Genomic DNA, 15,056 nt, shown 5'->3' with positions numbered 1-15,056 from the left:
CGTGTTAATAAAATAAATAGGTACACAAAATCAGGCGTCTACAGGATTAAATGTAATACATGCTCTAATATTTCTTATGTGGGGCAAACTGGCCGGAGCTTCAACATTAGATATTTAGAACATTTCAATGCAGTCAGATACAACAAATTTTCAGCTATCGGCCAACATATGGTCGACTATAACCACAAATTCACGAATATTGAAACAGACATGGACATTCTCAAAATAGCTAAGAAAGGACCTCTACTCAATATAATAGAGAACTTTTACATTCATTTAGATCAATACTTTAATGCCAACTATAACCTTAACGAAATAACTGAGAAACCCAATATTTTATTTGACCTTTTCATTACTTATTACAGAAAAAACAAATCGGTCGTTCAAAATTCTTTCTTTAAGTCAATCAAGGGTCCCCCGACAGTACAAACACCTTCACTTCCTCTCCCGTCCACCCCGCCTTGAACCTTCCCATCCCTCCCACCCTCCACTACTTACGTCATTCCTCTCCTCCGTATTCACCTACCCCTTTTCTGCTGATCTACTCCGCGCTACGCTTACTCCGTAAGTTGCATTCAATCCAGCAAGTTTGTTCCACGCAGCGCAAGGTGAGTCATCGTTTATATTTTCCGGTGCCTCGCTTCTTCTCTATCCGATTACCGCGTTAATACTATCTTCTCCCCTCAGGTTCATTGGGGTCCCGATTGAACCGAGACTTCTGTTCAACACAGAAAGCCTTTAATTCCACCATAGAACAGGTTCAACTTTGTCAATTTTAATCTGGTGCTAGTCTCATTGGACAATTCTTCCCTCTACGCAAAAGTGGAACTCACATCTACAACTTTCTAGAAGCATATACGTAGTTATATATGTCAATCGTGCAACAGAGGAGCAACTGCCAACCTGACTATCTCATCAAGAGTTTTTACGTGACTTCACAAGATTTTACTTGTCATTGTGAACACTTCTGCTACTTTTATCATTATTTGCAAATACAGTTTTTTCACTTTTATCTGTCATTCCACCACCATCCCATCCTTTTAGATCCTCTCATTTCTCCATACTATTTTTTATCACTATGTCTTTTACTGTTGTAATTTGGCTAGGCTGATGATGGTCCACAGTGGACCGAAACTAGTACCATTTTAATGTCATTGTAATGTTTTTGTAAAAACATCACATGATTTTTTAGTATTGAGAAGGTGGAATATTAAAATTTTGTATTTACTTTAAGCATAGTCTCAACTCAATACGGAACCTAACAATGAAGTTTATTACTTTTAAGAAACTACAATCCCCATAACTTTGACGGAAAAATGTTGCATTGTGAAAAACAAGATGCAGGTGAATTATTTTCCGTTCTTTGAGAAGGAGAAGAAGAACAGACAAGCTTCCATAGTTACCAGTATTCGTACAGAAGCTGCTAAGAAAGAAAAAGAAGGAAAATAATACGGTTCCGGTGACTTTTGGGTAATGAATCAGGAAGGAAATGTCACTTGAACTTTGGTTTAATTTTCCTGCCAATTGAAATTTTACATTCAAATCCTATTTTTCTCCCATAATATTCTCCCAAATGTAAGAAAATGTGTATGGTATATGTAACATAGCTATATTAAGAAACCTGCGTATGTAATTTTTTATTGCAGAATTTTTTCAAGTAGTAGGGATTTTTAAGTCCAAAATTTTAGAACAAAAAAATTACACAAACTTTAGTACATTATATCTCCTTATATAAATAATGTACAGAAAAATCGATAGGTAGTACTCTTTAAAGAAGTATTATCTACCTAATTACAAATTTCCATTAACATGTTAATTAAATTTAATGAAAAAATGGAATTAAAAATTTCAAAAATATTTTTTTTTTGTAAAAACTATTAATTGTATATGAAAGAAATGTTTGTGATATCTCTACTTTTATGTAGGTGACATTCTCACACAGTTTCATGAAAATCCATGCATTAGGTACAAATATCTGTTTATCTCAGGAGTGTTGCCTTAATGTGTGGACTAACCCAAGCAAGAAAGATTTTTCTGAAGAAGAGAAATATAGAAACAGAAATACAGAAGACAGAACCATGCTTAAGCTGTTGTATACTGCAAAAACATATTTATGCAAATATCGTAACTGGTTTAAATATTTATTTCCTTTTATGCATTTTAATACTATCTTTTCTATAGTACCACCTGATCAAAAAAAAAAAAAAAAAAAAAAAAAAAAAATGCTGCTCTACGAGTATGTTCTCCATTGTTTGCAGTACAACATTACGGAACAATTCCTTTTAGCACTATATAATAGAGCATTGTATGGAAGTGAAACTTGAGAACAGTAACTGGTGAAGAAGAATGCTAGTATATGGCAGTCAAGACATTATGATTACAATGCTAGTGGCTTTACGTCGCACCGACACAGATAGGTCTTATGGCGACGATGGGATAGGAAAGGCCTAGGAGTTGGAATGAAGTGGCCGTGGCCTCAATTAAGGTACAATCTCAGCATTTGCCTGGTGTGAAGATGGGGAACCACGGAAAACCATCTTCAGGGCTGCCGACAGTGGGATTCGAACCCACTATCTCCCGGATGCAAGCTCACAGCCGCGCGCCTCTAACCGCACAACCAACTCACCTGGTATGATGACAATGAATGATTTAAAACCCTTAATATTGTCACAAGTAACAGATAAAGGAAACACGGATATGCGACTACTTCTAGCGACATTATTATTCTGACATGTAATGTTAATAAATGTCCTCTTTATTATGTACTTTTAGACCGTTTAGTTTATTCATGTTATTTAGCGTAGGGATGTGACGACCCCATCAGCCAATGGACAGCCCCTGCAATCAGCCTCCCAAGTATTGGTGAGTAAACCAAAGCTCTGACACGAGGAAATGCTTGTCTGGCACTGACTATCTAGTACAAAACTAAATACAAATGCAAAGATCCTTGGTAGGCCTAGCAAGCCACTAGAAGCATCGCTTTTCAACACAAAACGAGCCTCAGAATGAAAATTGTACTACATGGGACACAGTCTTCGAGCAAATCTGTCAGGTATGACAGCCAACATGCTCCAAAGATAGACAGGAGAGAACACGCAGAGCATTCAGCAACAGAAACATCTGAACAAACACAGCGCGCAAGAATGAGAATGAAAATCGATACAGTACACGGGCTGTGATATTCAGGTTTCAATAAACATCTCACATGTATGCGCATTTCTCATATTATTAATAAACATTGATATTTTGTCTGAAAGAAGCCAATGAGCAAACGACTTCCATCCACTGATGTACAAAACTAAAGAGGCAGGATTTAAAAAATATTAGTTCGCCAATAATTAGCTAAAATCAGAAGAAATAAGGGAATAATTAGAAGAGAGCGAAAACTGTACAAAATCAGGAGAGTTGGCAGTAGGAGTTTGTTTTTTAGGGAAGTATAGGCAGTAACCTAGCGGGGGATTGAACAAGGGAAATGGATGATGATTATGATGATGTAGGTGGTTAGAATAATAGGGGTAGAGCAAGTCCATGAATATGATGAACAGATTAGAGTAGATGTTGCAACATTGAAATTAAAAGGTTAGCACAGGATAAAATGGTATGGAGAGCTGCATCAAACCAATTTATGTACTGATGACCCAAACAACATTCCCTCCATTATTAAATTTTTCTTGTAAATCCCTTCCAAAAGTTCACAGTCGTCTTATATGCCAGGCTGTCTTATATTCAAGCCAATAACGTACTGTAGAAGACATATAGCCAAATAATTTGAGACTGAGGGATAAGCATAACTAAATCAAAACAAGTACCTACTTTCATCAGACGGCCATGTTGGTTGCATAATTGTTTGGATACTCTGTTGAAGCTGCTTCAAACATGGCTTCACACTCTTCACTTGCCCAGCCATTAAGTAGTGACAAACCTGAAACAACACAGGAAAAGACAAATTAAATATATAGAAGAACTTCTCTTTTCTAATTAGTTCTTGACATCAACGTGTATAACAATGTGTATGACCAGTCTGGAATGTCAAAAAGTGAATTATTTTTACCTGATGCTGAAATCTTCTGACTTCAATTCATCCAGAGAGCAATGTCAAAGAAAATGCTGCCCATATATAGAACCCAGTGAGGTGTGTATGTGATCTCAGTGGTGTACAAATGACTTCATGGAGTATGTGACATGAGGAATCTATCTGACCGTTGGCAGGTCTTTTCACGACATGTCCTTCCACGTTTCCCAATTTTTAGCAAATCTTTCCGTAAGGTCGTATTTTCTTCCCACTTTAATGTTGTTTACCAGCTGGAACCTTGTACCATGTACTGCCCCTTCCATTCCATGTGTTATCTGGCAGTCTTCTCATACAGTGCCCAACTAGTTCATCTTAAGTCTTTGGATCTTCCTTTGCATTTCTCTTTCTTCTCCTACTCCACTTAGTACCTTTTCAACTCACCTCATCCTTTCTTTTTTTGCAAATCCACATTTCAAACGCTTCTATCCTTCTTTCATCCTCTTTTCTAAGCATCCATGTTTCTGCTTCTCTACATTAGGAACCTATGTGTCACATAAATGGACAAAACACTGTTCCACAAACAGTTTCTCCCAAATGGCTCTCCGGCCCCGCGGTGTAGAGGGCAACGCGTCCGCCTATCACCCGGCGGCCCCGGATTCGATTCCTGGCCGGGTCAGGGGTTTTTAATTGTAAATGATTAATATCCCTGGCCTAGGGACTGGGAGTTTGTGTCGTCCTTAATGTACCTTTCCTCACATTCAACACTCTACACTTCCTCCATTCCAATTACACGCAGAGGAATACCACATGCAGTAAATGATCTCGCTATGTCAGTAGAAGAATGTGTTTCCATTTCATGAACTTGAAGATGCCAATGAATTGTCACATTTACTTCTATTACATTGTAGTTCCATATTTTCGCATATTTGCTACTGTCTAGATGCTGCTGAACATGATGTCTGTGTTCTTCATAAATTCAACAGGATCATAAACATTACAGATCCATTACTCAGGATACCATCCAACGCAGCATTATAGAAAGAAACCTGGACTGGGACACAGTGTTGGAGGAGGAGTGGTGGAAAGACCGAAGAAAGTGGAGAGGAACCATATTTGCCCCTACCCGGTTACAGCTGGATAAAGGGAAATGATGATGATGATGATACTCTGAATGATATCACTTTCAAAGAAATTAAAAATCTTGCAGTTTACTACATACTGAATGCAGGCAACATACAGTATACAGACAATGGATCTACTTGCCTGTGAGAGTTACTTACTTGATCTCTAACAACTTCCGGCTAGCAAAGCTGTTGCATGACAGTGCAACATATTTTTTAGTGGACTGTAGAAACTCACAGAGCTATCCAATGATTGTTAGTGTGGTATTTTGCAACAGAGGAAACAATTTATAATAAACTGAATGCCAAAATTCTAGCTGAATACCTAGAATTTTCACCTGATCCAAAAAATAAAACATGCTTAGACAAGGTTATTCCACCAGATTTCCATGAGGTATTTCAAGCGATTAATTGGCTCAAGAATTATAAAGTTGCTGGAGAAAATCAAGTGGTTGCAGAGCTGTGGAAGAATGCAAATAACCAAACACTTCAAAACCTACACAAACACATCATAGACATATGGAACTCTGAAAAACTGCCTGCAGAATGGAATACAGCTATAATTCATTCAATACACAAAAAGGGGGATGGACTGGATCCAAATAATTACCGGGGGATCTCTCTACTTGACATCACATATAAGATCCTGTCTAGAATTATCCTCACAAGAATTCAAGAACAGCTTGACCAAGAACTTGGAGAGTATCAGGGGGGATTTCGACCTGGAAGAAGTTGTCCTGACCAAATCATTAGTCTTAAGTGGATTATGAACCGTCAAAGAATGAGAAACAAAAAACTAGTTACCACTTTTGTTGACTTCAAGAAAGCATATGACAGTATTCATCGTGAGTCATTACTTAAAATCCTTAAAGAATTTGGGTTACACCAGAAACTCAATCTCGTTGGTGTTACCCTCAAGAACACTACAGCAAAAGTTAAATTCTGAGGAGAGCTGTCTGAATCATTTGAAATCCGGACTGGACTTCGACAGGGGGATGGTCTCTCACCAATACTGTTTAACTGTGCATTGGAGAAAGTCATGCGAAAATGGTCTAATATCAGCCAAACATCAAGATTGGAAAAAATATCAAACTCAATTGTCTAGCATTTGCAGATGACCTTGCACTACTTGCAAGTAGTGTGGAAGAGGCTAAACTCCAAATTGAAGAATTAGAACAAATAGCAGCAAAAATTGGATTACAAATCTCCTTTGAAACGACGGAAATGAAGCCATCCTTCAAAGTGGAAACATCACCTATCACACTGACTAATAACAAAGAAATTAAGGTTGTTAATAAATTTAAATATCTTGGAGAGATTACAACTTGGAACTTAAAAGAGAAAATATCAGTTGAAAACAGAATTACCAAATTAAAACAAGCACAACACATTACTTGGGCAACCTACAAGAAGAAATCTCTCTCGATAAATGCAAAATTTAAACACTACAACTCCATTATTAAGCCTGAAGCAACCTATGCTAGTGAAACCTTATTCAATTTGAATACGAAATCAACTAAAGATAAATTACAGAAAATAGATAGACGAATCATTAGAACAATTCTGAACAAAAAACACCACGTAGATGGACAATGGCGATTACTACCCAATAAAATTGTATACCAGGAGACCGAGTCTATAATAGATACAATGCGGAAAAGAAGAGTTGCTTTTTCCTGTCACATATCACGACTACCAGAGACTAGGATACTCAAACATTTATTCAACTACTTTTGGAAAAGTAAAACTAAAAATCACTGGTTCAAAGAAGTCCAAGAAGATTTAAATAAATTAGGCTTGACAATTCAACAAACTGAAAACAGAGAAGAGGATCCTGAGAAATAACGACGTGAGACTTAAACCGAAGATCTATACACGCAAACAGTACAACATAACCGACAAAGAATGGGCAGCCAGGTCAGAGAGAATGAAACATTTCTGGGAACAAAAGAAGAAAAATCAACCAAATTTGTGACCAATATTCATAAGACTTGACTGTATATAGATTGATTTCAGTGCTCCAATGTGGGCGTAAAATAAATTTAAAAAAAAAACTGAATGACACCATTACACTGTATTTAGTGATCTCAATAATGGTCATCACTTCCAAGCACCTTCCATTGCCCAGGTATGGGGTACTCTACTCTCCATCCAGGTATGTATCCTTTCTTTGTGCATGTCTTGCTGAACCTAAGTCATCCATCAAATCCTTAATTAGTTTCGAAGTCTTGCCTGAGAGGTGATTTCCCAACCAATCTTTCCCTTCTCCCTACAGATCCATGGTTTTATCATATAGTTGTTTTACTTGGATGTTTTGATAGTTCTAGTTTGGATCTCATCCTTTCTTGTTTTTGATGTTTAAGACATTTCATTTCTGCAGCCTGGAGTCTGTTATTACCTCGGCCTGAAAACGTACATGTGTCAAGGCTGTAGACTGTTACTGGTAAGAGTACTGTACCTGTCTGGGGCAGTGGGAAATGGCTGTCTCAGAGGTAGGTCCCGATGGTGGAAAAACGGACTCCTTTGTTAACTCCAATCAAAATTTTTATTTTAACTATTTATACTAGCAAAATGTTGTATTGTTAGTTACTGGTTTTATATCGTTAAGTCTCAGACACATGTTAGGGTAAAGATGGGATAGGACAGGAAAGAAGTGAACGTTACTTTGATTAAGCAACACCCTAGCATTTTGTGTGGTGTTAAAATAGGAAAAGCCATTTGGTTAGGAGCACGCGGCTGTGAACTTGCATCCGGGAGATAGTGGGTTCGAATCCCACTGTCGGCAGCCCTGAAGATGGTTTTTCATGGTTTCCCATTTTCACACCAGGCAAATGCTGGGGCTGTACCTTAATTAATGCCACGGCCACTTCCTTCCAACTCCTAGGCCTTTCCTCTCCCATTGTCGCCGTAAGACTTATCTGTGTCGGTGCAACATAAAGCCACTAGCAAAAAAAAAAAAAATCTCCAGGGCTGTCGACTGTGGCATTCAAAACCCACCATCTCCCAAATGCCAGCTCACAGCTACCTGAAACACAAAGTGCAGACAACTAGCTCAATAACCTTGTATTGGTCCTTAATCTACCACAGAGAATCCAGGTTACCTTCAACAAAGTCATCATGGACAATGCAGTTCTTTAGTTCATACATTGGAATGCAATCTTCCCATATGTGTGATTGTGGCAACACAGGACATTTTCAGGATCTACAGAGAAATCCGTGGCAGCTTCTAAACTGGCTACACAGTACGTGGACAATTTAGATGTTGTATTATGTCTCCCCCAGTGCTTTAATGATTCTTAATTTATAACATATGTAGATATATATAAATGTAAATTTGTATATATGTCTTGCCATAAGATAATGTATGTATGTATGTATGTAAAAAAAATTATCATTATAGACTGTTATGCCTTTCAGCATTCAGTCTGCAAGCCTCTGAGAATTTACTAAACGTCGCCACAATCCTCGATTTGCAACTAGTGTTGTGGCCTCATTTAGTTCTATACCTCTTATCTTTAAATCGTTAGAAACCGAGTCTAACCATCGTCGTCTTGGTCTCCCTCTACTTCTCTTACCCTCCATAATAGAGTCCATTAAATTACATAATTTAAAATGTATAATATCTCCTGAACAATGCTAAAGAGTGATTTTACTGTATTTGGAAGTGCCCGTTAGTAACTTATCTCAGTTCTGTGAAGACAGAATGAAACTACTGAAACACAGCTGAACTAGTGGAGTGACTGTACATGTTAAAATGCTATGGCTATGGAGCCAAGCTCTGCATTCAGGAGATGCGTGGGTTCAAGCCCCACCATCGGCTGTCCTGAAAATGATTTTTGGTGGTTTCCCCATTTTCACTTCCCAGGCAAATGCCAGGAAAGTTTTTAGACATAGGCCACAACTGATTCCTTCCCCCTCCTTACCCAATTTAATTCACAATCATTAATTTCATCTTCATCAGCTCTTCAACTGAGGTTGGCATCAGGAAGGGCATCAGGTCATAAAAAACATGCCATATAAATTCATCTCACTTCATCCCCGACCCTGTGCCAAGAAACGCGACTAAGGGGTAGGAATACATATACTAGCTGATGTACTTGTGCTTCGCTAGGGAATTCTACATTGTATACAGAATTCTATATGAAGTCGTGTAAATAGTGTGACAGGGAATTCATGATACTTCTTTTCTCATGTGAAGACTGGGTTATGGAATTTTTACTGTAATGGCAGTCACAATCAAGTTGGGAAGTTTTTATTATGATGGCAGGCCTACTTGCCTACTGCCAGTCACAATCGACACTCATTCTCCCCCTGCCATTTTATATCCTCAGAAAAACTGTCATTGTGGTTTTCCCAAATGAAATCAACAGAATAAATAAATAAATAAATAAATAAATAAATAAATAAATAAATAAATAAATAAATAAATAAATAAATACATAAATAAATAAATAAATACATAAATAAATACATAAATAAATAAATAAATAAATAAATAAATAAATAAATAAATTAAATAAATTAAATAAATTAAATAAATAAATAAATAAATAAATAAATAAATAAATAAATAAATAAATAAATAAATAAATAAATAAATAAATAAATGTTGTGTTTAAAAGCAATGCTATCATGAAATACTCAATCATATGGAAAACCACACATTTTCTCACTTTTAACTACCAGTACTATTCTGCCGATCTAACAGTCCAAAGTTCCAGAGCTGGAATGACCAAGCTAGAGACAGCCGTGAACACTCATCTGCCATTATTCCTTTAAGTGTGCACACTGCCTCAGTGCCTCAGAGTAGGGATCTAATAGCTGGGACACTATGAAGAATCAAGTGTTACATAGCAGTAGTATCAGAAAAAAGCAAAAATAATTTTTTTATAACTTGCTTTATAATACAGATGTTGATTCCCGTAGGGAATCAGAAATGTGTGTTACGAATGAGTAAATTTATAATACCAATATAAATGGTCCATTATTGTCCAATAACTTGTTTTATGTCACACTGACACAGATAGGTCTTATGCCGATGGTGGGAGAGGAAAGGGCTAGGACTGGGAAGAAAGCGGCCATGGCCTTAGTTAAGGTATAGCCCCAGCATTTGCCTGGTGTGAAAATAGGAAACCATGGAAAAACATCTTCAGGGCCGCCGACAGTGGGGTTCGAACTCACTGTCTCCCTGATGCAACCTCACAGCCGTGCGCCCCTAACCATATGGCCAACTCGCCCAGTAGAAAATGTATTAACCAGAGGAATGACATGCTAAAGAAGAAAATTATCTAACTTCACAGCTACTTCCCGCCAATATTCAGGCAGGCTGTTATACTCGGTACGCAGCAGTAATCCCATCTATCAGAAATGAGTGGCAACAGAAGAGACAAAGTATATCACAAAAAGCAATGGTCAATGTAATGTTAACTGTTGATCAATTTTATGAGCTTTCGATATTGTAAGCCTTCGCATTTAGTTTTCTTCTGACTCTGTGATATTAGAGCATCTAATGTCAAGGAAGTCCTAGTTTCTTACTTTCATGACTCTATTGTCTTATTCTTCAAGTGATCTTTCCCTAATGATTTTACCTCATTTTTATAATCTTCACAATATTCCTTGTCGATATGGACTGATGAGCGTGCGTTTTTACACCTTAAGATAATTGTGACAAAAACCATCGCTGGTTCACACGACTGAACAATATTTCCATGTCAGCAATGCTTGGCAATGATATGGACTAAGCAACAAAAGTTTAAATAAATCTAAATTTATGAATTATCTTATCATATCATCACATGAATGTTTTTGTTTGAGTCATTAGTCCATAGACTGGTTTGATGCAGCACTCCACGCCACCCTATCCTGTGCTAACCTTTTCATTTCTACGTAAGTATTGCATCCTACATCTGCTTTAATCTGATTGTTATATTCATACCTTGGTCTACCCCTACTGTTCTCACCATCTACACTTCCTTCAAAAACCAACTGAATAAGTCCTGGGTGTCTTAAGATGTGTCCTATCATTCTATCCCTTCTCGCCAAATTTAGCCAAACTGATCTCCTCTCACCAATAGGGAACATGCATGATCCGGGGTTTTAATTAAAAATATGCTAATCTGATTCAAAATTTCATGCAGAATTCAAAAATGTGATCAGAATGTACAAATAATAACTCGAAACATGATAAAAATCTACGAAAATGTCACGTCACGCAAGTACGCGATCTCATTGGTCTGACGTCATCGTACAGGTTGACTGAATTAGCAGACGAAATAACACATAGTGTGCTGTGGGAAGCAGGATACACTTCGCGTATTTCTACTTTATGTTAGTGTCTGGTATGGTTAAATTCGAGGTCTATACATTGGATAATAATCTGAGTGGTATATTTTAGACTTAAAATGAATCCTGCGCAGATAGTGAGGCAGAAAACTTATAAATGGTGTAGAGTTCCGATGTGCAATAGCACATCGCATACCATACCAAACAAATTGTTTATAAATGTTCCAAAGACGCTAAAACTAGGGAGAAATGGATTTTGGCGAGCCGGAGAAATGCTGGTGATATATCGGAAAAGTCTACAGTTTATGTTTTTGAAGATTTTAACGTAAGATGAATTTGTTTGAATTTTCAAATCACTTTTCCATGTCAGCTTGTTCTAGTGGTAAAACTTTAAATTTTAATGTATGATGCTTTATTTAAACGCTTCAATTACATCTTGGAATATGAAAGTAATAAACAGTGCATTAAATAATGCTGATTATTAAAGTATTCTCCAAACCTAACCTATCTTTTGGGTGATCCATGTCAAGATAATAAATCAAAGGGGTTATGAACCATTTTGACAGCTCTAATTCTACCAATATATCTTGGCATGGGACAGTTATGTACGTCTTTATTGAAGAGCTTAATTGGTAAAGAAATTTAGGCTATATCTAAATACTCTATAATGTAACAAAGAATAGGCGTGTACATCATGAAAGGAAACAACGTGAATTTAACAAATGTATAACTCTACACAAAACCAATGCTTGTCTGTTGGGGTCTTATAAGTTAACAATGCTCAATTATAATAATTATCATAATACTAATGAAATAAATAACATAATTGCACACAGGTGAAAATAGTGATGTAGGTGTTTAAAATATGATCCTACTTAGCCTAAGTTTTAGGTTATACAAGCCAAGTCAATAAACCGAAGGGTAAAAATACCGCGCGAGTTGGCCGTGCGGTTAGGAGCGCGCAGCTGTGAGCTCGCATCCGGGAGATAGTGGGTTTTGAACCCCACTGCCGGCAGCCCTGAAGATGGTTTTCCGTGGTTTCCCATTTTCACACCAGGCAAATGCTGAGGCTGTACCTAAGGCCACGGCCACTTTGTTCCCATTCCTAGGCCTTTCCTGTCCCATCGTCGCCATAAGACCTATATGTGACGGTGTGACGTAAAGCAAACAGCAAAAAAAAAAAAGTAAAAGTCACAGCACCCAAAGACATTCCTGTATTGAGCGACTAAAATGTCACCAGGACACTTTTCTTTCCTGATATGCTCAGCTTGTTAAAAGTCAAATGTAATTAACGTTATTGGCTTCACGCCCCGCTAACTACTTCTACGATTTTTGGGAGACGCCGATGTGCAGGAATTTAGTCCTGCAGGAGTTCTTTTACGTGCCAGTAAATCTACCGACACGAGGCTGACGTATTTGAGCACCTTCAACTACCACCGGACTGAACCAGGATCGAACCTGCCAAGTTGGGGTCAGAAGGCCAGCACCTCAACCGTCTGAACCACTCAGCCCGACTTGTGAAAACTAGATGAAGTCATATTTATCTTTATCATGTTTAATTTTTTCCCTCCACAAAGATATTTAATTCTCTTTCAAGGGCCCCGGAAGTGGGTAGGACAGTTGTCCCAACCATAAATTTTTTTTTTTTGGGGAATGATAGATTATAGCCCTATAGTTCTTTCTTTCCTTCTTTCTTTCTTTCTTAATCAGTTTATCCTTCAGGGTTGGTTTTCTCTCGGACTCTGCGAGAGATTTCACCTCTACCACTTCCAAGGGCAGTATCCTCGAACGTGAGACTTTGAGTATGGTGATGAAACTGATGAGGAGGGCCATTACCTCGCCCAGGCGGCCTCACCTGTTATGCTCAACAGGGGCCTTGTTGGAGGATGGGAGGATCGGAAGGGATAGACAAGGAAGAGGGAAGGAAACGGCCGTGGCCTTAGGTGCCTGGAGGAGAAGTAGGAAAATACGAAAAACCACTTCGAGGATGGCTGAGGTGGGATTCGAAACCGTTCTACTCAGTTGACCTCCCGAGGCTGAGTAGAGCCCGTTCCAGCCCTCGTACTATTCGTTTTCAACTTTCATGGCAGAGCCGGGAATCGAAACCGGGCCTCCGGGAGTGGCACACATTAACCACTACACCACAGAAGCGGACTAGTACTATAATGCTACCTATATGTTTATGTTGGTGCTGAAATCCGATTTCTTACTTTACTAATGCTGAAAGCCCGAAAATGTAATGTTATTCTTTAATAGGGGAATCAGTCTAGAAGGAAATGTTGAAAGTGATGTGATATCTATCCAGGTTAGTTGTTATCCTAACACTATGGGTTACAGTACATTGCACGTATATAAAAGACGCCACTTACAAACTTGCTTGTTATCCGCGAATTTCTGCGACCACAAAAGTCACATTTTTCAAGAATGATGACATCTACACATGGTAGATTGTCTGACTGAGCTGTTTTGAACGTTTCTTCTGTCATTTCGAAGTTATTCGCGATCATGAATAATAAACAATCGGCTTTTAGCAACGGCTGATGCACAACGGCTGGTAGAGCTCCATGCGGTACTGGATCGTGACGTCACAGCGCGCCGCTTACGTCAGAGGCCGTTTCACTCGCCTTGCGGAAAGGCACTATTAAATATTTTTTTAATGGTAGAAAACAAGGCAACATACCACAATGTAATACGTTTACGTACTATTTCATTGGTGTACTTTTCAAAAAAAATATTTTTGAAAATGATGCATGTTCCCAATTCGATTCAGTATCTCTTCATACATAATTCGATCTATCCACCTTCAGCATTCTTCTGTAACACCACATTTCAAAAGCTTCTATTCTGTTTTTTTCTGAGTTAGTTATCGTCCATTTTTCACTTCCATACAATGCCACGCTCCACACAGGTCTTCAAAAACATCTTTCTAATTCCTATATCAATGTTTGAAGTGAGCAAATTTCTTTTCTTAAGAAAGATCTTTCTTGCTTGTGCTAGTCTGCATTTTATGTCCTCCATACTTCTGCCATCGTTAGTTATTTTACCACCCAAGTAGCAATATCATCCACTTCCTTTTAAGACTTCATTTCCTAATCTAATACTTCCTGCATCACCTGCCTTCGCTCAACTGCACTCCATTATTTTTCTTTTGGACTTATTTATTTTCATCTTGTACTCCTTACCTAAGACGTCGTCCATACCAGTCAGCAGCTTCCAGAGATCTTCTGCAGTCTCAGATAAAATAACAATATCATCAGCAAATCTCAAGGTTTGGATTTCCTCTCCTTGGATTGTGATTCCCTTTCCAAATTCCTCTTTGATTTCCTTTACTGCCTGTTCTATGTCAACAGGGAAAAGGAGGGGGGACAAACTGCAGCCTTTCCTCACTCCTTTCTGGATTGCTGCTTCTTTTTCAAAGCCCTCGATTCTTACCACTGCAGGCCAATTTTTATACAGATTGTAGATAATTCTTCGTTCTCGGTATCTGATCCCATTCACCTTCAGAACCTTAAATAGCTTGGTCCATTTAAATCTAATCAACATTATCAAATGCCTTTTCTAGACCTACGAATGCCATGTATGTGGGAATGTCCTCCTTGAATCGATCCTCTAAAATCAGACGTAAAGTCAGGATTGCTTCA

At 38.0% G+C, this 15,056-nt stretch overlaps 1 protein-coding gene across 1 annotated transcript in view; it reads right to left on the bottom strand.

Moving 5' to 3' along the window:
• Positions 1 to 15,056, bottom strand: part of Mau2 (Mau2 sister chromatid cohesion factor) — a 205,268-nt gene that overhangs the window by 67,506 nt on the left and 122,706 nt on the right. The window contains exon 5 of the mRNA XM_067146626.2: positions 3,814 to 3,922. Coding sequence (XP_067002727.1) covers positions 3,814 to 3,922 — 109 coding nt within the window. The remainder of the gene's footprint in view (positions 1 to 3,813; positions 3,923 to 15,056) is intronic.

This window comes from Anabrus simplex, chromosome 4 (genome assembly GCF_040414725.1).
Source record: "Anabrus simplex isolate iqAnaSimp1 chromosome 4, ASM4041472v1, whole genome shotgun sequence".
Classification (NCBI taxonomy): domain Eukaryota; kingdom Metazoa; phylum Arthropoda; class Insecta; order Orthoptera; family Tettigoniidae; genus Anabrus; species Anabrus simplex.
This window is presented reverse-complemented; position numbering and strand designations above follow the sequence as displayed.